This window comes from Eucalyptus grandis, chromosome 4 (genome assembly GCF_016545825.1).
Source record: "Eucalyptus grandis isolate ANBG69807.140 chromosome 4, ASM1654582v1, whole genome shotgun sequence".
NCBI classification, from domain to species: Eukaryota; Viridiplantae; Streptophyta; class Magnoliopsida; order Myrtales; family Myrtaceae; genus Eucalyptus; species Eucalyptus grandis.
In genome coordinates this window covers 1,608,541-1,633,155 of record NC_052615.1, presented here as the reverse complement: position 1 = coordinate 1,633,155, position 24,615 = coordinate 1,608,541, and the positions used below count along the sequence as shown (strand labels likewise).

The window sequence follows — 24,615 nt, the reverse complement described above, 5'->3', positions numbered from 1 at the left end:
ATTTTTTACACTAAATTGATCAATTATGAAATTGTTGCTCATATTTTTAAAAATTAGAAGATGGACAGACAAAAGAAAATACTATAACTTTGCCACTATCATTTTCTGTGAGATTCAAAAGCCAAATCATGGATTAAACATTCTCTTTAAAAAAAAATTGTTTAAAATCACAAAGATCTATATGCTTTCTCCAAAAATATATGTAGTAATTAAAACCTTCTACATCTCTTGTAAGTTCGCATTTATATCTTTTTTATACCTGCTTTATTTTGAGATTCAACAACAAGCTTAAAGCCTTGTAGAAATGGACAACTTATCTTTGATCAATTGTGAACATCAATGCAAATGAACGTTTTCTCAACTATCACAACCTGACCCCCTCAGGTCCCTCATATGGGGAGGAAAATGTTGGGTTTATGGTACTTGATCATGAGAGTTCTCTTACGATTCGCATCTCAAAAGACGTCTTCACCTCATCTTTTGAGATGAACCCTTATGAGCTCGCTCATTCAGGGTTGTGAGATCTCCCAAGCTTATACCTCGCGTGCCAATAGAAGGTGTCATGATTCATATTCACACGGGTCACACACCTTGAAGGAGAAGATCGGGTGTTAATATCAAATTTTGGAGTATTTTTATGATGATAGCCCTCTCGACCGTAGTCTTCACCCATATGGATGGCATCACTTCATCTTTTAGGTTACTGCCACATTAAGCATGCTAAATTATGGTGAGTCTCGTTGAGACCCATACCCTCACAATGAGTTCATTTATTATTTAGTTTTTAGAACAATCTATAAAAGACAAAAGTCACCACTAACCACATTTTTGTGGGGAGTCTTTAAAATTCAAACAAAGCTGCGTACATACTTGTCTAGACCTGAATCCACCATGATCGGGTCTATGATGGCTGTTAAAAATACGGGCGGCACTTGTGATTCTCATTTCTCACAAGATCAATGGCCATGATATGTTCGGACCCGTCCAATACTTATCCATAGGAAAGGAAATTCTTCTGCTGGCCTGGGCCGACGCAAGTCTTGTCCTGGATTGGTACACGCAAAGTTCACTGACGCGCCTGGTCAATTGTGGCGTTTAAACCACCCGATTTTGTCACCGTCGCTCGTAAATATCTCATGGCTTTTCTTTTATGGGAAACCCACCTAATTAAAGTGGAAGAGACTTGTGTGACTTAGAATAGTCCAACCATGCATTTCTTTTCATAGATTGGTTAGCCGACATCAAAGCTGTCCCACGTTTTATTCCCCTTCCGTGTGGTCCATCCATGATCCAACACCCACCAATTCTCCTAGCAATGTCGGAAGCACTATCTCCCAACAAAAGGACGAGAAAGAAACAGTACGCTAATGTCGATCGTTGCAAAGAAATCATTTCATTACCAATAAGTATAGAGTAAAGAAAAAGTATTTTGCTGTTACATATGATTGCGGAATTACTATGACATACTATCTTGTTGGAGCAATCACTATTCATCGAGAATGTGTAACTAAATCAATCGATAAGAAAAGAAAAAGATTGCCTCTTCACTTTGGCAGAGGAGGGATGCTCTGCTCGTTCCTGAAGAAATTGTTGGGATCAACCGCAGTTTTCACTTTGACCAACCTCTCAAAATTGTCATTGAAGTACTTGACCCCATAGACTTGCCCTTCTTCGTAGCTGTTCTTGCCATCGGTGCTAGTCCCAATGTCCAGGTCTCTGTAGTTCAAGTACGTACTCCTTGGGTTCTTCGACACAAATGGAGTAGTGTAATTGTACAGACTCCTGATTTGCGCCAAGTAATTCTTCTCCAGTTCCGGGTCATCCTCGCTCCAATTGATGGAGTACTGAATCTTGAACAGATTTCCAGCCCGGTGAGGGAATGGGGTCGCCGACGACGGGATCTCGCTCATCCGCCCTCCGTATGGATTGAACACGAGCCCCACTTTCCCCAGTTCGATCATCTTCTTCCAGAGCCAATCAAGATTAGCCTTCGAGATCGGAGTTTGGACGTAGTCTGACTTCCTCTTGAGGAAGTTGGTGGAATCGTCTCGGCTCAGCAAGGTCTCCAGGGCGGGGATGGTGCCTTCGTCGAAGCCATCCCACCAGAGAACTGACTCGATCCAACTCAACTCCGTGCAATTCTCCTTCTTTAACCCCATTTCAGGTAACTCCTTGTCAGTAATTGCCAGGAGCTGATCTGAATTTCCTAGGAACAATGTAACCACAGTGGCCCTCAACGTTTTCTGTCCCTTTTGGGTCTGGGAAGTGACTGGCTGCAATAAAAGCCTCATGAATAGGCCGTGGTCAGTTCTCGGAGCCACGAATTGCCATTTGTACACGAGATCTGTTGCGTTCTGATCGAGCGTCTTTTCCACCCGAAAGACTGTGACCTTCTCCGGGACTGGAACTAGCTTAATCTGATAAGCCAGAATGACTCCGAAGCTCGCCCCGCCTCCCCCGATGATCGCCCAGAACAAATCCTCTCCCATGGCTTTTCTATCGAGAATCCGCCCTCGGACGTCCACCATCCTCGCGTCAAGGACGTTGTCGACCGACAGGCCGTACTTCCGCAGCATGTTGCCATACCCGGCGCCGCTAAAGTGGCCTCCCACGCCGACCGTGGGACAAACACCAGCAGGGAAGCCGTGGAGCTTGCTCTTCTCCCAAATCCGGTAGTACAACTCTCCCAAAGTCGCGCCAGCCTGGACCCACGCGGTCTCCTTCTGGATGTTGACGTTGATTGACCGGAGGTTGAACATGTCGAGGATGAAGAACGCATCGTCGGAAACGTACGATATGCCCTCATAATCGTGCCCGCCACTGCGGATCTTCAGGTGGATGCCGAGGTCCTTGGAGCACAGGACGGCGGCCTGCACATGGGACTCCTGCTTGGGCGTCACGATGACGAGCGGCTTCGGCGTCAACGACGAGTTGAAGCGGCGGTTACGGACGTAGGACACGAGGACGTTGGCGAAAGAGGAGTTGGCCCGTGAGTAGACGATGTCGGAGATGTGGTCGGACGGCTGTGTGCGGTGGGTGAGGCACTGGAGGAAGGTGTCGTACACGGAGTCCGAGGCTGCCCATGAAGGAGAGAGATGGAGCGAAACGACGATGAAGAGGAGGACAGCAGAGAGGGCAGAAAGAGATGTTAATGGATTCATTCCGGTGTTGTCTTTCTATTTTTGCGGTTTTTGATGGAGGTTTGCCCATATATATATAACGTCTTTTTGGGAGCCTAACTTTTGTGAGGAAAGTTCGAAGAGAATCTTGCGAAGTATTTTCCCTTGCCATTTGGCCATCGGCGGTGCAATTTGTATAATTGCCCATGGAGAGATTATAATGTGTTCTCTCTTGTCGTCACGTGATGGTCCACCCACTTGCCAAACTGCAATAAAAATCTCCACCGATTCTTCCCCTTCTCAATTTTATCCCTATCCTTTTAGGTTATCGAAGTTTATATTTATGAGTTCATATTAAATTTATCTCCGTTCCATAAACTATAAAGCTACATTTTAGTCAGAACGGGACTAAATTGAATAAGATGTGAAGTCTAGAGATCTTGCTTTATCATATCTTATTAATTACTTGATGAATCGCATTAATAAAGCCATATATAATTACATCATATTATATACATTATTTGATATAAACGATATATTATTGCAAATGAATCAAAAATTTGCACAATTTGAGATAGTAAAAATCTCTCATGACACTTTTGTCTATCATGACACTTTTGCCTACTTTATTTTTTCTTCTTCTTTCTATGTTTTATTTATTTTTTTCTCTTCCATTATTTTCTAATAAAATTTTATTAAATAGTAAACTATACTAATTTTCCTAAAATACTAAGATATCTAAAATATGTAATAATATAAATACTAAATATATATTTATATATTGAATTTATATTATAAGATAGAAATAAATTCAATATATAAATAAAAATAGGATTAAAATGGAATTTTTGTTTTTTCAGTAATTTTTTATTTTAATTTTAAAAAATTAATGTTATGGAGATTAAAAAACATATACATCTTTATCCCACATTTTCATGGGATAATTTTATCCAAGCTATATTTATCTTATCCTAAATTTTATTCCGGTTGCTAAATGCAACCTAAGATTAATTGCCCCTTTTGCTTTTTAAGCATTATGTGGTATTTACAAGATTCCGATTAAGGCCATACTTTCTTTAGGAAAACCTAGTTTTCATTATACATATACCAAATTAATCCAAAATATTATATAAATAAAAATTGCTGGTGGTAATTTCTGATCTAAAAGATAACAAAAATAAAAATAAGGAGTGGAAAAAAATACACACTTGGGGCGAAATTGAAATTCAAGGTCGAAAATATTCCCTCTCTGGTATGGTGCCAAAGGATTTGGGATAATTTGACACAAATTCGAAAAGTTGAGCATTGCTATAATAGGATTAAAATATTGGGATAATATTAAAATCATTTGGAAAGGTGGAGATTTATTTGTTATTTTCCCTCCACCCATCGACCACAAAAGCGTCTTCGATTAAATAGAAAATTAACCATAAATCATCGAGTGTTATGAAACTTTCTTTTAGTAAAATAACAAAAAGTAATAATTCTTGTTTGTGGTGCGATCCTACGAGTCTACTTTGAAATTTCTCATGTATATTGACCACGTGACAAATTTACTCAATAAACAGGTTAAAGAACAGAAGCAATATGTTTGGTTTTTTATTTGAGTGTCTAGATAAAACCTGCGGCAGTATACATATAATAATTTTTAAAAGTTCTTCTCGTACCGTACAACACGGATTTGACCAAGAAAGTGCTGACCATGCCCGCAGATTCTGATCCTCTAATTGGATTGGGTGCCGTTCCGTTTTGTCATCTTATAACTCTGGGCGGCTGGGCTTCCCATACTAAAATATTAGTCAAATAAATTGACCGATTGTTGGGGCTACAGTATCTTGCCATAGTGGTTGATTTCGGTGACTTTTCCATATTTGCTATAAGGTGCAGTAGTCAACTTGACTCGGTTTGTCTGAATTTACTTTTTTTTTCTTTTTTGTTTTTTCTCCTAAATTTAAATATCGCAGTCCGTACATTATGGCATTTTTTATTCAAAACTATTGAAACTTTCACTACACCCAAATATTAATATGTAAAATCACATGTAATCTTTTCAAATTTAAGTAAAAATTTATATTTTGGTGGAAAAGTGAAAAAGATGTTATATGCCACTGTTGCCTAAAAGTAAACAGAACCTTCGACATAGTTTTCTCTGGAGAAAAATCTCCAATTTTGAAAGGTCATATACAAAGAAATTTCAGCTGGATATATTTGTCCAGATTCGTTATCAACTTATCATACATGTCCTGCTTTCATATGAGGACTCGCCAAGCAGAGGATTATGGAAAAAAATCAAATTAAAATTCTCAACCGCATCTAGAAAGGATGGAAAGAGAAATTGTGTGCGAATGTCTATGTTCAGTGCAATTCAGTCCTCCATCATGGGAACACAACTTCTACGGAGTCAAAGTTTGACTTGTGTCTTAAACACAACCTCTCGACAATTTATATATCGAGCATTTGCTACGCCATACGAAAAAACTTTGTGACTTTAACACTTCGAGCCTGCAATGAGAAATTAGACAATCTCAAATCTTGAGTTCTGAATGAATTAGTAACTAGCAATATAGCTGAAATGACAAATTGCAAAAATAACTCTTTCCAGGAGTTTAGTTTTAATAAGCTCTTCAATTTTGATGTGAGATCATAGTCAAATGATTCGATGGATCATGTGCCTTCATCATTGAAAATGTGGCAACTATAAACTATGACTTAAATTGAAACCAATTTAACCAAGTGAAAATTTATAGAGGTCAATGATTTTTTCACCCATACTTTCTAATTGATGAGAACACTCACAACTAGATGAGAAAATTTCAAAGAATGACCTGAGGCGCTCTCATTTTCTCAAATAATGATTTGAAGTTGACATTATTTTAAATAAGAGTTCAAAGTGCCATCATTTTCTCAAATAAAAGTTCAAAGTAGACCTTATTACAAACAAAAGTCTGAAGTGGCCATATCAATCTCAAAGAAAGGTCTTAGCCTATTATTTGATAAGGGCAATTTTTCTTTTTTTTTTATACAAAGAATAGAACATAGACAAGAGGGAAGGCTCCCTCCCTCATATGGCCGCCGCCCCATCGCCAATGGAGTGATAGGGATTCTTGATGGGGTCATTGGCACTTGAGTGAGAGCTAGCGACCCTCATCAACATAAGCGAGGCCCTTGCCCAAATCGAGGAGAGGGTTGTCGCCCTCTCTTACCTCTAGTGAGGGCGTACTAGCCCTCACCTTCGATCAGCAAGGGTGTTGATCCTCACCCAAGCGCCGGCGACCCATTGGCCGGCGCTAGTGCCACCACCCCATTGACGGGGGTATGGCCATAGGTGGGAGGAGCCCCTCCCACCTCTTTTCTTCTTCTTCTTCTTCTTCTTAAAAAAAAAATTTTTCTTTTTAAATTTTTATCCAATTTAATTTAAATTTAAATTGTATTTTAACGAAAATACCTCTTATTGATTGGAATTTTTGCCGACTAGTGAGTTGGTGACCCTAAGTCTTTATTTGAAATAAATATAACCACTTTAGGTTTTTCTTTCGGATTGATATAATCACTTCAAGCTTTTATTTAAAAAAATATCAATTTTAAGTTCTTATTTGAGAAAATGAATGCACTTCAAGCCTTATTTGGAATTTTCCTCAACTAAATTTAATTAAGTTTGCTTGTGGGTAATAATCTCGTGATCAACCAATCAGAGATATTGTTGGAGAGATAAAGGAAAATATAATCTTTTATAAATTTTTTATGGAGAAAGTAACTAGCTCCTCGAATCTCATCAGTTGATCTTTCTAGTTTGGATGGCGACTTCTTAATCAGGCAAATGAAGATGAACCTAATCCTGAAAGCAAAATCAAATCAATCCTCTAATGGAGCACTTGACAGCCTCTTATACATTTGATATGGAAAGTATGCGGAAAACGTGGTGGGGAGACGATAATTTAAGGGCATTTAAACCCTTCTTTAAATAGTGTTAAAAATCGTGGATCATGATTTAATTAGACGAGGTAATTGTCTCAATTTAATCGCTATGCATTAGTTAACCATGAAAGGACGTCATTTTTTTTTTACTGAAAATATTCACTTGATGCTTTTTGATAACTTATTCGCTAATATGTAATTCATTTCAACTTGAAAGATTTACATCATAATCAAGAGCAACAAATAAACATCCATAGAACTTTTATAAACATATTTTATGGGTCAAAATAGACACATTGAAGCTGACCAACGTGTAGAGCTAAGTAAGCATAAAATTTAGAGAGTTGTATCTATGCATGGAAAAGTCATCTCACCACGTGATGATGAACAAGACAACATATAATACGGAGGACACGGTGCACTTTGAATTTCATCTAAAAGCCAATCGTTTTGTTAAATATGTACCAAAATAAAAGAACTCAAAGAAATGACAAAATTAGTTGGTCTAATAATAAAGGGATCATCCACGATTTTTCAATTCAAGTCGTAATAAAACATCTAAACTGTTCATGTTGCGTTATTTAATTATGACATACTATATGTGAAAGAGCTTTGTAACCGCCACTATTTTGGTGGAATTCTAGTAATGAACTCGTTATTTTTAAATATGCAAGTGGTCATAAGCAAATTGAATATTTCATAATCAGTATGAACCCTACATGATGGTCCAGAGGCTCGATAGCAGCACATCTTCCGACCCTTTAATTATCCAAGAAATAAACGCAAGGATTCAAAGAGAGATGGCGACTCGTGATGGCGTTACAATGTGAAATCTTTTGGGTGCCTCCCCTTGTACTTAATGCGAAAGCAGGCGGCATCTGGAGCGTGAACATTTAGCATTGAAATACGAGCGGAACTTGCGGGCCCCCATGGACTGCAATCATAATTGCGATATGGCAAATCATAGACTGAGTCAGCTAAAGAAGGCGCTGAATTGTCTGATACCAAAAGAAAAGAAAATTAAAAACTCGGAAGGACCAAATGGCATCCGACCTTCCTTATATGCCATTTCACCTAGATTCTGACTTTTCTAAACTACCATTTTTAAACTGGGATGCGAGCTTCCGAACGAACGTAGTTTCATGACCGTCGGACGGAAAAAAATAATAATAATGTCACGAAAAAATTCAAATATATATATATTTATAATAAATTAATTTTAAATTAATTTTTCACTATTAAAAATATTTAATTAATAAATTCATAATAAATTTATTCAAAACTTTTTTTTATCATAAAAATTTCAAATTAATATATTTATGTTATGATATTTTTTACAAGAATTACAAAAAATATGAAGAGTTGAAGTTAATCATGATTAGAGAATCTATATGTTGATATAGACAGTAGAAATCTTTGGATTGTGCATGTCTACTGTGGACGTTGCGGGGTTTTCTTTCTTTTTCTTGTCCTTTTTGTTGAACTCAATGTTATAAGTGTTAATTTTCGTTGTTTGGCCAAAAGAACATAAAAAAAAAGTAATAAATTTTCGCTCTTATTGACGTCATTGGATGCGCATGGACTGACGTGGGCCACAACATGGCTAGGACTTTTGGGCCTAATTTTCCGCAACTTTAACTTTCTAGACGGCAGAGGTTAAAAAAAAAATTATATATATATATATATACCGTTGGCACTCGTTTTCGGTCAACTTTTGCGACAAGTGTACGCGGACTGAGGATGAACCACCCTTAAACATATTCTTTCCACATAGAAAACGACGTGGAGCGGCGATCGTCACCGGCGGCCCTTCCCGGACCGTTCTTAGAGTGCTTCCATAAAAAGAAGTCTAGTAAAATAAGCATATGAGAAGTTCCAAATTCGTAGTCAAAATGTAATCAGTATTAGAAATTTTCTATAATATGGGCATGCATTAATTAATTATTATTATTTTAAATAATTGAGTTAATTGATATTTTAATATTTGTTAAACCCTTAAGTAATTTAATTCAACTGAGTTTTGACATCTATTAATAACGAGCTTAGTTGAGCAGCAAAATATAGATAATTATATTTAACTAGAGCCTATAATAGGAGGGGCCTAGTTGACATGCTATAAATTAGAATTTGCTAGATCCTCTCTCTAATTTATAAAAAGATGAGTTATACCTATTAGTTACTAGATCCCATTAAAACATGCTTTCTCATTGATTTTGCCTAGAATTTTTTTTTTGAGGGGTGAGTTGGTGCTTTTAGCTGGTTCGATTGTGGAATTTGGATTTTGATAGTGTAAAATCAGAAAGGGTTGTGCCTTTTCTGCTGTTATTTGCGGAATGTCGACATATTGGACCTGCTTATGACTTATTATAGTGTTGGGGCTTGAAGAATGGTTGTTAATTGCATATGCAACAACGAACCTCTCTCCATTGAAGTTTAGAAATAGCTTATTAATTCTGTTCAATCATGAGTTTTGTGATCGCTGCTGTTTCGACATTATATGTTAGATAGACCATTATGCATTGTACATTGCTCTCCAGGCGAGATGTAGTGCAAGCTCAATTTGAGTTCGTGCCCAAGAAGAGGGTCTTTGGTTTTTAAGTTGAGAAGTTCGTCCTCGAGATGGATTGCGTAGATTTGAGGTTTTCATTATATGTTTTGCTAAGGGACATAAGAGGAAAATATGAAGGAAACTGTGGGTTTCATAATCCACTTCATGATTTGTGGATGGAGGGCTTGAGCCGAACTTTCAACGTCACCTTCATGCCCCTGTCCATAATCCAGCCCCAAGCTCCTTCACTGACTCGACGAGTTTGTCCATGTAGCCATCCATTCTTTAAAGGCAATAATATAAAAAGAAAAACGTAAAAAATTAATATCAAGATGGGTTCAGTATGAATCAGGTCAAGAAAATTGCATTACATGTAAATAAGTCATAAATGAATTAATGGATTAATTTGGATCTGATTATTTATGACCCAACTCAAACCTAATCCAATTCACTTGTTTGATGAATCTAATGCAATCAAATTGTGAAATCTATACTAAAAGTACAATCAAATATTTCTATTAATTCCATTCAACTTATGATAATTTTTTTTTTAATGCTTTCATGAAAATGTGGCGCATTGCGCTTGAAAGAACAAAATTTTTTAGAAAAATGAAAACAAAAGCCGAGAGAGAGAGAGAAAGAGGGAGGGAGGGAGGGAGGGAGCGTGGGAGGGAATGGGACAGCATGAATATTTCTCCTCTCTCTAGCGTCATTTTTTGTCTGATGTATATTTATGGTTTCTTTTCTCATTTCATACTTATTTATTGCCACATCAACACGTGTACTTAAAAATAATTTCCTTTTTGAAAGAAACCAATTTTTTTTTTCAAATTATATAGGTATCAATGCTTGGATATAAAACTTTACGCTTGGCATAAAAACCTCAATGTTGATTCATGGATCCCGATGTTTAGGATACGACCAGGCTCAAGTTTATCAAGGATAGGCTCGGGACCCCAATGCTGGGGCCTAGGCCCCCGGCACCCATGCCAGGTCCATCAAGGCCAGACCCGAACCCTTGGTACCCATATTCGATGCTCCTACAATTGAACTCGGGTCCCCAATGCTTGAGCTCTAGTCTTGACCATCAAACCTAAGTCCATAAAGGCCATGTGCTAGTCTTAGCAATTGGGCTTGGCTTGGTTAATAAAACATATGTTCTTAAAAATATCTTTAAAAAATTAAAATTTTAATTTATTATTATTTATTTTTATAAAGTTCAAATTCTTAATTTTTAAAAAATTTTTTTTTATATATCCTTGTCCTTGTCCTTTTCTTTTTCTCCTTTTTTTCCCCTTTTGCTTCTTCCTTGGCTAGTCGTTGGCCATGGCGACGGTTGGTGACTAGCCCCATGCGAGCTTCGGGCTCCCCATAGGTGGGTGAACTCCATGCCTCGTGAGGCTTTGAGCTTGTCAATTTGTGGTGAGGCTTGAGCTCGTCAACCTTGAGCTTGCTTGTGGCCGCTTGTTGGTTGTCGTTGTGGTTGGCGACTAACCAAGGAAGATGAAAAAGTATATATAAAATTAAAAATTACTTTAAAATAGTTTTTTAAAAAATAAGATTTTTTTATATATAATTTTACTTATCATATTTTCCTTAACAAACATTGGAAAATATTTTCTAGGTCCCTTTTGGGTTTTAGCCAAATACCAAAAATAAATTCATTTTCCTAAAAAGTGACTTGAAGTGGAGAAAGATATGCTCAAAAAAAGATTCCAAAGGATAATGTTTATTTTGAATATTGAAGTATTGTTTATATTATCTTAACCGGCTATTTCTAGGTAGGTCGCCCTTTAGGAAACAATCAAATAATTTAAATCAAATAAGATAATTAAAAAATAATATATTGATAAAAGGGAAAGTCTTCAAAACACGTCCCAAAAATTTGCAAATCATGTTTAAAATTTTTGGCGCCCAAAAATCAAGAATGAGTGAATTTGAAGATCAAACATTGCCCAAGTTGACTTAACCCGATTGCAACTTTAGAAATCTTGCAACCTTCTTCGATTTGATATGCATCATAACTCTTCCCGAATCAAAAGTCATGATCATTTAAAGTTGACCCATCATATATGGCATGGGTGAAGACTACCAGCTCTTATCATGCTCAAAGGTTTCATATGAGCATTTGCCAATCGTTTTACATTAGTCTCCTCCACTTCATAAGAAATCGACCTCGAGTTATTGTTAGAATGAAGGGGAGTATCTAGAGAATGATACTCAAAAAGGTCTGCCACATTGAATGTTAGGGAGATGTTGAGGTCACATATAAGATCAACAACGTAGGCACTGTCATTGATCTTCACAATTCAGCAAGGGACAACTTTCTTGTGCTTCAACTTGTTATATGTACCGACAAGGAAGTATTCCTTGTGTAGTAAGACCATCATTTTGTCACTCTCAATAACTACTTTGAGGTGGCAGTGTTTATTTGCACTAGTTTTGTAGACAATGGTGAAAGTTTCCAATTATTGCTTCACACCATCCTGTTTCTCTTGCAATCCATTCTTAATTACTCAACACCAACATTTTATCTTTAGACTTTGGGCAAAGGCACAAGATCCAATCTATGCAGGACGATTGAAGTATATGTTAGCAACTTCCAACATAAATTGGCTAAAATGACTCAATTAGCAAATTGTTAAAAGTTTTATGATTAAATTGACCAAATTAAAATATATATGACTGAAAGTACTAGATGTTTAGGACTCTTCTGGTAATTTTTTTTTTTCATAACTTGATTAGCCTCATCATAAATTATCCTACTTTTCCAATTCCGGATTGTCCATAAGACACTGCCACTTGTTGTAGCACTTCACAAGCAACAAGCATTGTCTCCAAATAAAAGGACAAGAAACAATATGCGGATATCGGTCGATGCAAAGTAATCATTTTTTTACGAATGAGTGTAGAGTAAAGAAAAATCAATTCCGATACGAAAAATGATTGCAGAATTACTGTATCATGCTGTCTTATTGGAGTAATTGCTATATAACTAAATAAATTAGTAAAATAATGAGAGATTGCCTCTTTATTTTGACAGTGTAGGGATGCTCTGTTCGTTCCCGAAGAGGTTGTTGGAATCGACCGCCGTTTTCACTTTAACCAACCTCTCAAAATTGTCATTAAATTAGTACTTGAGTTAAAAATCCATGGCTAGTATGACCCCTGGAAAAACAAGATGAAAGTGTTCCTACGATCAAAGGATCATGGAATAGACTTGCTCTTCTTTGACTCGATCATTGTCTAAATCTCAAGAAGCAAACTCGAACTACGAAAGACCAGAACAAATGGTTATTGAAGATTCAAATGAAGGAAGTGATCATCAACTTGACAAATCAACCAAAAGAATCGGAAGCATAAGTCCAGTCATCCCAAAGATCTTATTATTGGCGACATTAATGAAGGAATTCGCACAAGATCCAAAAGGCGCGAAGAGTCTAGTGTTGTGGCTCTTATTTCTGAAATAGAACCAAAAAGCATAGAAGAAGCTTTATCTAATGAAAGCTGGATTAAAGCTATGCAAGAAGAACTCAGACAATTCAGTATTAATGATGTCCGGGAGTTGACTCTAAACCAAAAGGTAAATCTATTATTGGAGCTAAATGGGTTTTCAGGAACAAGATGAACGAAAAAGGAAAAGTCGTAAGAAACAAAGCAAGACTCGTGGCCAAGGGATATACACAAGAAGAAGGGATAGACTATGACGAGACTTACGCACTAGTAGCAAGGTTAGAAGCAATTCGATTATTACTTGCTTTTGCTTGTTATAAGAATTTCAGGTTATTCCAAATGGACGTCAAAAGTGCTTTCCGAATGGATTTATCCATGAGGAAGTCTATGGAACAACCACTTGGGTTTGAAGACCCAAGGAAGCCGACTCGCATTCGAATGAAAAAGCCTTGTATGGTTTAAAGCAAGCACCTCGAGCTTGGTACGACAGGCCGAGTAAGTTTTTAATTCAAAATGGCTTTGTAAAAAGTAAAGTAGACACTACTCTGTTTATCAAAAGAGAAAGCAAAATTTTTCTGCTTGTTAAAATATATGTTGATGATATTATTTTTGGATCCTCTAATGAAAGTTTGTGCAAGAAATTCTCTAAATCTATGCAGGATGAATTTGAAATGAGCATGATGGGTGAACTAACCTTCTTTCTTGGACTTCAAGTGAAACAATTGGAGGAATGGACTTTTATTCATCAAGAAAATATGCTAATGATCTTGTCAAAAAGTTTGGACTGGAAAATTGCAAAAAGACTGATATACCAATGTCAAGTTCCTTGAAGATAGACAAAGATGAAGGAGGAAAGAAAGTTGACCAGAAGTTTTACAGAAGTATCATCGGTTCACTTCTTTATCTTACTGCTTCTAGACTTGACATTTTGTCCAGTGTTTGCATTTGTGCTAGATTTCAAGTGCTGCAAAGCGTATTATCAAATATATTGCTTCAACTTCAAGCATCGGCCTTTGGTATCCTAAAAAGGGAGACTTTACTCTTCTTGGATACTCGACGCAGAGATCTAGCCGGTTGCTGAGTTGATAGAAAGAGCACCTCGGGTACCTGTCAATTACTTGGAAGTAGGACAATGTCTTGGCTTTCAAGGAAGCAAAATACAGTAGCTCTTTCTACAGCAGAGGCAGAGTATGTAGCTCTCGGAAGTTATTGTTCACAAATTATGTGGATAAAACAACAGCTAAGAGACTTTGGAATTGAAGATTCATGCACAGAGATTAATTGTGACAACACTAGTGCAATCAATCTTACCAAAAATCCAATTCTTCACTCAAGAGCAAAGCATATAAAGATTCGACATCACTTCATTAGAGATCATGTTCAAAATGGAGAAATTTCGATTCAGTTTGTTGACTCAAAGAACCAACTGACGGATATATTTACAAAGCCTTTAGAGAAAAATCAATTTGAAATCATCCGTTCCAGACTCAACATCTTGAAGCTTGAAGAAGTTAAAGTCTAGAGACTCGAACTCGGACAATCATGGTTCTTGACTGTAAGTTATTTTATTTTCTCTTATATTAAATCTCGGAATGGTACGATCATTTATCTATTTATAATTGATTTATGCTATCTTCAATTTCCGTGAAAAGTGCAATTTTTCCTTTTCAAAAAGAGTTAATTTCTCTTTTAAAAAGGTAGTTATCTATTTTTGAAAAAGGCAGTTATTTTTAAGAGGCATCTTTTCACTTTCCTTTACGACGTTTAGTATTCCCCTTTTTCGACTGAGCTATATACAGTCGGTTCCTCTTCACTTAACTCCAAAACCCTAAAAAGCATCGATCTTCCATTCCTATCTTCCTCCCTTGTTTAATCTTGAAAAAGTTGTCATCTTTCTTGGGAAAGTCAAGCAAGGAATCTTTCAAAGATCGAGAAAGATGTCGTCTTCAAGAAAGTCTTTGAGGATCGCAAGCAGGGGACCACGGCGAATGAGTGAGGGGCCTACTCACTTTGATCTCACCGAGGAAGAGGAGTCACCAAGTCAGCAGCAAAGCCCACAACATTCTTAGCAGCGTCATTCTCCACCAACTAGTCCAGGTGGTTGGTCATCAACAAGAGGAAGAAATCGTTGAAGACGCAGATCCTGTAAGAATTCAAAAGCCCTCTTTTATTTATAAGTTTTACCATGCTTTAAAGAGGACTGGTACTCCATTGAACTACATTGATGAGTTTCTTAAGGACAAGGGATATGGGAATGAGTACATCTTTTTGCAAAAATGGAGCGTTTGGGAATTGCTCCTAAGGTGTTTGAAAAAAAACCCTTGCAAATATCCCAAGTGATCCGCGTGTTAGGAGATTTAATCCGATAGATGGGAATGATGATGACAAATTGTACAGCCAATTTCAACTGAGAATGGGTGTTGCGGCGAAAATTTTTTATTTCCTTGATGCTGTGAATGTCAATTTGAGGGACAAGTTTAGTTTTCTTCAACTTGAACAGTTTTGTTCTGACACCACGGAAGTCTATGCTCAATTAACTGCATATTTCTATTCAAATCTTAGTTTCTTGGATGCAAATAGAATCTCTTTCAGTGTCCGAGATCAGGACTTTGTGGTGGATGTGGATATGCTGGCGGATGTGATTGGGGTTGAGAGAGGGAGATATCAACCCATCAGTGTATCTATAGCTCGTGTCACATTGGAACTTGTTAAAGACGGAAGGACGAGAGGAAGGATTTCCTACTCAAGGATGCGTGCGTTCAACATTCGCTTCACAAGATTGTGATCAATTACCTCAGGCCGAAATCAACTTCCAAGACTGACGTTTCAAACTCAAAGGCAAAGCTGATGTACGCCATCAATGCTGGGAAAAAGTTTTCTCTTCCTCACATTATTCTGTTCCACATGTATAGAGCTGTGGTGAAGGACAATGGCCAACTTCCTTATCCAGGTCTTATGTCAAAGATATTCAAACATTTGAATATTCAGCCTCCACAAATTCTCTGTGTTTGACAGTGTGATAAAATGGTGGTAGGACTGAAAATGGTGTCCAAAATGCGTCTGAAAGAACTCGACAAGGCGTTGGAGAAATTTAAGGAGAAACCCCTGTCAAAACTCATCAAGTCTCTTCTGCAACGCGAAAAGAAAGGGAAGGAGCTGTGGTTGCTCCATCCAAAAGAGAAAGCTCTCATCATTGATGAAGATGATGAGGATGACCTCACAATTTCTGCTATAGTATTGAATAAGTCGAGTCGTTGTTCCGGAATCAATGGAACGACGGAGAAAAAGCGGAGAGGAGAGAGAAGGACGGGAGAAAGAAGAAGAAGAGACGAAGCAGAGGAACAAGAAGCGAGAGGAGAAGGAAGAAGAGGAGAGAGAAGCTGAAGAAAGAGAAGCGAGAGAGGAAAGGTTTGAAGAAGAAGAAGAAGAAAGAGAAAATCAAGAGGAATGAGAGCATGAGGAACACTCTTCTCAACCCGAAGCCATGGAAACAGGGGGAGATGGTGAGAAAAAGAGGAATGTCCTCATATCCTATTACCAAAGTGAAGGAGTCGGCCCGCTCTCCGGCGGATCCAGAGGACATCCATGCCTCTCAATTTCCTGAGGAGGGGCATGATGCTTCATCGCCAAATCTGTGTGATTATGCTGATATACCATCGTCTGCCTTTACTCCATCAAATCGTGCCGAAGCTAGTACGCAGACTGATAACTCAGCAGATTTTCGCAGAATCCTTGATGTTCTCTTGGAAATGCAGGGTCAAATATATGCTTTTGGAATGCGAAGTTCAGAACTTGAAGAATGCAAGACAAGCTTCTTCCGTTTCCTTATCTGATCAGATCCAAGCCCTTGCTCTTCAGATTCAAGTCAGCTAAAGGTGAAGAGGTGGATCAACTGAAGGAAGAATTGAAAAAGCTAGAAGGCATCATCTAGTCCATGGAAGATTTCCAGCTTGTTCGCGTTCCCAAGCAAACTTGACTCCATTCTATTCCCATCTCAACCTTTTTTATGATGACAAAAAAGGGGAGAGATGCGAGATTCGAAATGTTTGAACTTTGAACTTAAACTTGTTGAATTTTTAGTTTGTTTTGATGTTTGACTTGTGTGTCTCGTGTCCGGATGTGGACTGATCGAATGTGGATTTGGATTTGATTCGCCGCTTATATTAAGAACTATTGATATCTTATGAATGGCTTTACTCTCATGCAAGACTAACCTATTTTCTGTGGTTGCAGATTCTAGTGTTATCATTAAGCCATTAATCTTTATGAGATATCCATATTTGCTTGAGTAATGTTTTGCGGTGTCAAAGTTATTCAAATCTGCAGGAAAGTTTTGTCACCATCAAAAAGGGGAGATTGTTAGAGAAATCTTTCGGAATATTTTGAAGCCGACAAAACGTTTCTATCGCCTAGTATGAAGATTTGCAAACTCTACTATTAAAGTCGAAGACCTCGGGACGCAGGACTCAAGACTCAAAGTCTATTTTCATTGGTTTCTAATTCGTTGAAGAAAGGCTATCCAGAACGAGTGCTTCATTAAAGATTTGGCCTTATCGATTTGGACAAGATCTCTTGGTGGATATGACATACCGTATTCCTTTATTTGAATCAAGATTGATTAAGGATCCAATGATTGACGAAGTATTCTTGGAAGGTTCTACTTATGGAAACCAAGATCCTGATTGTATGGGCGAGCAGGATTGATGGGCTATCGACATGTTCCTTTAATAACTCGAATGATTTTCCTAATTGATTCTGTCCAACGGGAGGATTGGAAGAATTCTTTTGATAAGTGCCAACGGGTATGATGGCACAAAGGAGTATAAAAGGAAGACGTTCCAATTGTTCGAGGTGGTACACGATAGAAGAATTCCAAAGTCTGAAGCTCCTTGATTCTTAATCAATTCATTTACTGAGCGAAATCTTGTACGCAAAAGAGAGTTTATATTTTGAGATACCTTGAGGAAGTATGGTAGAGTATCTACACTTTGTGGAATCAAGGAAAAGCATTCTTTGTAACATCTCTTTTGTTCATAGTGAAATCCAGTGGTGGGGCATCGGTGCGGAAGAGTGGACGTAGGCTTGGAATAAGCCGAACCACTATAAACCTTGTGTTCCATTTTCTTTTTCCCTACTCCCGCTTTACTTTGATCATAGTTCGTTTTGTTAACTAAAGAAGAGCTTCATTTCTATTGTTTGCCTAGTATTGCTTTCATATCTTGAGAAATTATTTTTACACCTATTCATCCAGGTGCTTATATGTCCAGGTCTCTGTAGCTCAAGAATGCACCCTGACTTGCGCCAAGCAACTTCTTCCCCACTTCCGCGTCCTGCTCGCTCCAATTGATGGAGTACTGAATCTTGAACAGTCCGACCCAAAAAAAAATAAATAATAATCTCGAACACTTGGTGCTAGTTCCAATTTCCACTTCTCGCACTAATGTTTCCATTCATATATGAAAATTTTCCATTAAAATAGCAATATGACCAACCCACATGCAACCCGCAATTCCAGATGCTAGTATAATATGTCTTATTCTATATTCATATGAAAATAAACAATATAATAACTAGAAGAGATGGAGAATTACCTACAAGATCAATCCAATAGAGATTTCATTCAATGTCTTGTGAATTCGTGGGGTAGTCATCGTGTTCTACAATACGACCATCGTGCTCCAAAGCGTTTTACTCAAAGGAAAATTTAATTATTTATTCATATGGCCTCTAAAGTTGCAATCCCTCAATAAATAAATAAATAAATAAATAAATAAATATACTATATACACACATATATAAAAGAAAAGGAGAAAGGCACAAAAACTCCATCCTATGATATATTGATCATAAACTTTTTTTTTTGTGACATCAAAGATCACAAACTTATATATGTGCGACATATTTACCCTTCGTCATATTTTGTCAATAAGTATCATTAGAAATCTACCTACATGGACACCGAAAGGTAAATGGTGTTAACATGGCTCTAAGTGACTTAAATGAAATAAAAATGACATTGTTTTAGTTGCAATATGTATTGAAATTTTGACAGAGGATAAATGTATCATATAAGTACAAATTTGAGACTATTTATGTCACTAGAAAAGAAATTATGATAAATGTATCATAGTAAGCATAGTTTGGAATTTTTGATGTTACAATAAAAATTTAGAGTGTTGAAATGGGTATAGTTTGGGTTTTTTTATGGCTTTTCCCCCTAAAAAAAGCAAAAATAATCTTTTTTCTTTCCTGCTGAAACTTTAAAATATTATTCAAATTTCAAATTATTACCAAAAATCATATGTGAATATATGTGTTGATATTTTCATTTTGTGAAGGTTTTAAGTGTTTTAAAATTTATAAAATATCAAAGTGTTTGAGCTGCAAGATTTTGATATGGTAAGATGTAAAAGATAAAATTCCATGTGGAAAGACATTTTGCACGTGTCTCATCTCTAAACTATCATCACCAAGGTCTATTGTTTCATGTATCAATTTATAAGAAAATTCCATTTTTATACCTAAGCTTCCTTTTATATCATGGAAAGCACGAAAGAAATTCCATCACATAATTATTTCCATCAGAGTCTATTGCAATAAAAATGTTTTGGACTTAGCACCATTTGCAATAAAGATGTTCTTGGGGCACAGGGCTTTTAAAGCCACAATGCTTGGCTGTTTAGATGGGAACCGAAGTTTGGATTCTCTAAAGCGGATTCAATTGTAGCATCTCTTGGTTCCAAAATTTCCCTAGAATGTGCTAATCGTGCACTTCTTGACCGCATTGGGTTGTTCGCTCTCCTAAAAATCTACCAGACTTCCTAATTTTGCATCCCTTGGTGGGTTTCCGAGATCCTTTCAACGACCAGTGGTATGTGTTGTTGACATATTTATATGATTATAGCAAACACAAAACAAGGTGGCCATGTTACGATTGGTGTCCTCTTAACATTGCTCTTCGATGATGCTGAATCCAGATGTCGATGATTCCTTCCGGCAAATGAATTCAAGAAGACATTCATCATGCTTCCTATGCATCAAAACAAGGCATAATTGAAATATATGCTAAGGTGAAATTTTCCCTCTTAGTTATATCCCTTTCCTGCTTCCATCAATAAATAAACTGACTAATCCTAAAATAAAGTGTTGAGGAATTCAACACCACTGTGCCCCGATTGATCCGTGGCGTCTTTAAAACTCGAACGCCTTGAGACCACACAAAGCTGCGTACATACTTGTCTGGATTCGAGTCCATGTCTATCATGTCTGTCAATCGGATCTATGCAAGACTTATAGGGAAGGAAGTTCTTCAGCTGGCCTGAAGCATTGCGTCCTGGATCAGTGCACGCAAAGTTCACCAGCTCTCCTGGTCAATTGTGGCGTTTAAGCCACTCGATTTTGTCTACGTCACTCAAAAATATCTCACGGCTTTCATTTTCGGTGAACCCACTCAGCTAAAGGGCAAGAGACCTGTGCGGCTTTGAATAGTCCAAGTATGCATTTTTGTTCATAAGCTTGATTAGCCGTCTCCAAAGTCGTCCCGCGTTTTCTTCCAATTCCGTTTGGTCCATCCATGATCCATCACCCAACAATGCTCCCATCATTTTCAAAAGCACTGTCTACCAACAAAAGGACGAAAACAGTACGCTAGCATCGGTCGATGCGAGGAAATCATTTTATCACCAATGAGTACATAATAAGGAAAAAAGTAATTACATTTAAAGCTGTCAAACGGATAAATCAAAAAGGGTCGGGTCAGATCATAAATGGTTTGACTCAATAATTTGAACCCAATTGACCTATTAACCGGTTTATGACTCATACCCGACTCAACCCATACTTGACCTGATTTATATTGTAAAATACTTTCATTTTTAATTAAATATGAAATTTTTTTAATGATTTTAAAAAATTATATTATCAAAACACTTACATACAATTACAAATTTAATGGATAATTTTTATAATTTTATTAAATTGAGGCTCTATTTATTTCATGAAAAATATGGTATTTTTGAAAATGATAATATTTTCCGGTGATAGGTTGAAACTTGAAAATGAATTAAAAAATATTTCCGCTTAGTATAGAAAATCTACTTTGATTTTTTGTGCACTCCTTTTAAGTATTTTTTATTTTTATTTTTTAAATAGTAATTAATTATTTTTATTTCTTTTTCCTTCTTCTTCTCCTAATCGTTGGCCATGGCAACAAGCTAGCTTAAGCCTCGCCATAGGTTGGAAAGCCTCGAGCTCGCTCAATCCGACGAGTTGAGGCTCGACCTTGCCAAATTTGATGAGATCAAACTTGCCCCAACGTTGGCGAGCTTGAGTCTCGCTAGATCAATGACGCTCAAGCCTCGGCCTTACTCAATTGCGAGAGCTCAAGCTTGCCCAAGTGAGCTTGAGAATTGCCAGATTAGGGAGGCTAGAGTCTCGCCAGCACCAAGGCCGGCGAAGCCTTGAGCTCGATAGTGCAATTAGCAACTAGGCAAGGGCTTTGCGGCCCATGCCTGCCGCTAGTGAGGGTGGGTAGTCAGAATTCATAGGGGGAAAGAAGTAAAAAGAAAGAAAGAAATATAAAAATAAAATGAAATAAAAAATTATTAAAAATAGAAAAAAAAAAAAAAAAACAAAAAATAAAATTTTAAAAACTGCTCAAGAGAATGATATATGTTAATAGGTTGACTCAACTAATAGCATTTAGAACTTGAATGGGTTGTGAATGGGTTTAAAAACAAACCCATTTACAACCCATTTACAATCCATGTATCATTAGACTTACATACAACCCAAACCCATTAACAACTTATTTATAAAAACTTAACTAACACACATATGACCCATCTCATTATAAATGGGTTCAAAATGTGTTTTGACACCTCTAATCACGGTACAAAAAAAGATAATGGAATTTATATGACACACTCTCTTATCGGAGCAATCACTATTCATTGAGAATTTGTAACTAAATCAATTGATGAGAAAAGAAAAAGATTGCCTCTTCATTTTGGCAGAGGAGGGATGCTCTGCTCGTTCCTGAAGAAGTTGTTGGGATCAACCGCAGTTTTCACTTTGACCAACCTGTCAAAATTGTCATTGAAGAACTTGACCCCATAGACTTGCCCTTCTTCGTAGCTGTTCTTGCCATTGGTGCTTGTCCCAATGTCCAGGTCTCTGTAGTTCAAGTACGCACTCCTTGGGTTCTTCGACACAAATGGAGTAGTGTAATTGTACAGACTCCTGATTTGCGCCAAGTAATTCTTCTCCAGTTCCGGGTCATCCTCGCTCCAATTGATGGAGTACTGAATCTTGAACAGATTCCCAGCCCGGTGTGGGAACGGGGTTGCGGACGCCGGGATCTCGCTCATCCGTCCCCCGTACGGATTGAACACGAGACCCACTTTCCCCAGTTCGATCATCTTCTTCCAGAGCTGATCGAGATTAGCCTTTGAGATCGGAGTTTGGACGTAGTCTGATTTCCTCTTGAGGAAGTTGATGGGATAGTCTCGCCTCAGCATTGTCTCCAGGGCCGGGATGGTGCCTTCGTCGAAGCCGTCCCACCAGAGAACTGACTCGATCCAACTCAACTCCGTGCACTTCTCCTTCTTTAACCCCATTTCGGGTAACTCCTTGTCAGTAATTGCCAGGAGCTGATCTGAATTTCCTAGGAACAATGTAACCACGGACGCCCTCAACGTTTTCTGTCCCTTTTGGGTCTTGGAAGTGACGGGCTGCAATAAAAGCCTCATGAATAGGCCGTGGTCAGTGCTCGGAGCCACGAATTGCCATTTGTACACGAGATCTGTTGCGTTCTGATCGAGCGTCTTTTCCACCCGAAAGACTGTGACCTTCTCCGGGACTGGAACTAGCTTCACCTGATAAGCCAGAATGACTCCGAAGCTCGCCCCCCCTCCTCCGAGGATCGCCCAGAACAAATCCTCTCCCATGGCTTTTCTATCGAGAATCCGCCCTTGGACGTCTACCATCCTCGCGTCAAGGACGTTGTCGACCGACAGGCCATACTTCCGCAGCATGTTGCCATACCCGCCGCCGCTCAAGTGGCCTCCGACGCCAACCGTGCGACAAACACCTGCAGGGAAGCCGTGGACCTTGCTCTTCTCCCAAATCCGGTAGTACAACTCTCCCAGAGTCGCGCCAGCCTGGACCCACGCGGTCTCTTTCTGGATGTCCACGTCGATTGACCGGAGGTTGAACATGTCGAGTATGAAGAACGCATCGTCGGAGACGTACGATATGCCCTCGTAATCGTGTCCGCCACTGCGGATCTTCAGGTGCACGCCGAGGTCCTTGGAGCACAGGACGGCGGCCTGCACGTGGGACTCCCGCGTGGGCGTTACGATGACGAGCGGCTTTGGCGTCGAGGACGAATTGAAGCGGAGGTTACGGATGTAGGACACGAGGACGCTGGCGAAAGAGGAGTTGGCCTGCGAGTAGACGATGTCGGAGATCTGATCGGACGGTTGACTGCGGTGGGTCAGGCATTGGAGGAAGGTGTCGTACACAGAGTTTGAGGCCGCCCATGAAGGAGAGAGATGGAGAGAAACGAGGATGAAGAGGAGAGCAAGGAGAGCAGAAAGAGAGGATAATGGCTTCATCCCTGCGTTCTTTCTGTAAAACTTCCTTCTTTGTGTGGTTTGCGACGGAGGGTCTGTATATATATTACCCGATTAGTTAAACCACTCCGTCATCAACCATTTTGGAAAGAAAAATTCTTAGTAGATTTCCTTACTCAACAGGTGAACAAGTTTGTACCAAAATTAGAGAGGAATATAATGACCAAATTTTCTTACAGAAAATTAATATTGCATGTCTAAAAGCAAGTAATGCAAGTGTATAACACAATTGAGAACATAATACCTTTGTTAATTTTTCTTTTTGGTCTTTATTTGGTCTTTATTTAAACTCATTTAAGTGTGCCTTTCAAGATTTAAGTGACCAATTTATGACCCATTTATATTTTAAATAGGTTTGGTCTAAAACCCATTTTAACAGGTCTACTTATGAGTCTCCTTTGAAATTTCAAGGAAAATACCAAAAAAAATTTAAAATTATTGCATTGATGTCAATTCAATTTTGAATTTTTCAATTGGACTAATTTAATTATATACCCTTTGCATTTATGCAAATTAAAATTTATTGAAACTTTTACAACATCCACATGTTGATGTAAAATCACATATAATCTTCCCATATTTAAGTAATAATTTATATATTGGCAGAAAAGCGAAAGGAAAATGTTATTTGTCATTTCGGCTTAAATGTGAATAGAATCTTGGACATCGTTTTGTCTGGAGAAAAATCTCCAATTTCGAAAAGGTCAAATACCATGAAAGTTCAGCTGGAGATATTTCTCCAAATTCGTTAACGTGAATGTCCTTTTTCTTTTCATATGAGGACATGCTAAACGAAAGAATATGGCAAAAAAATATTAAATTAAAATTCTCACCGCATCTAGAAAAGGGAGAAAGAAAAAGAATAAAAATAAAAGTGACAGGCAAGAAATGCACACATCCGCGTCGCCTTGCGTACGCGGCCAAATATCGTCCTCAAAGGGAAGAC

General features: G+C 37.9%; 2 protein-coding genes across 2 annotated transcripts; both read right to left on the bottom strand.

Moving 5' to 3' along the window:
* Positions 1-1,374: 1,374 nt before the first annotated feature.
* LOC104440645 (berberine bridge enzyme-like 21) lies at positions 1,375-3,208 on the bottom strand. Its single transcript, XM_010053569.3, has one exon. It carries the CDS (start codon positions 3,159-3,161, stop codon positions 1,545-1,547), a length of 1,617 nt encoding a protein of 538 aa, XP_010051871.2. The 5' UTR covers positions 3,162-3,208; the 3' UTR covers positions 1,375-1,544.
* Positions 3,209-21,699: 18,491 nt separating this feature from the next.
* On the bottom strand, positions 21,700-23,677 carry LOC104440644 (berberine bridge enzyme-like 21). The gene has a single exon (XM_039311139.1). It carries the CDS (start codon positions 23,649-23,651, stop codon positions 22,038-22,040), a length of 1,614 nt encoding a protein of 537 aa, XP_039167073.1. The 5' UTR covers positions 23,652-23,677; the 3' UTR covers positions 21,700-22,037.
* Between the last annotated feature and the right edge of the window lie 938 nt (positions 23,678-24,615).

Coding starts and splice junctions, on each gene's coding strand:
- LOC104440644 (XM_039311139.1), bottom strand. CDS start 23,651: ATGAAGCCATTATCCTCTCTTTCTGCTCTCCTTGCTCTCCTCTTCATC.
- LOC104440645 (XM_010053569.3), bottom strand. CDS start 3,161: ATGAATCCATTAACATCTCTTTCTGCCCTCTCTGCTGTCCTCCTCTTC.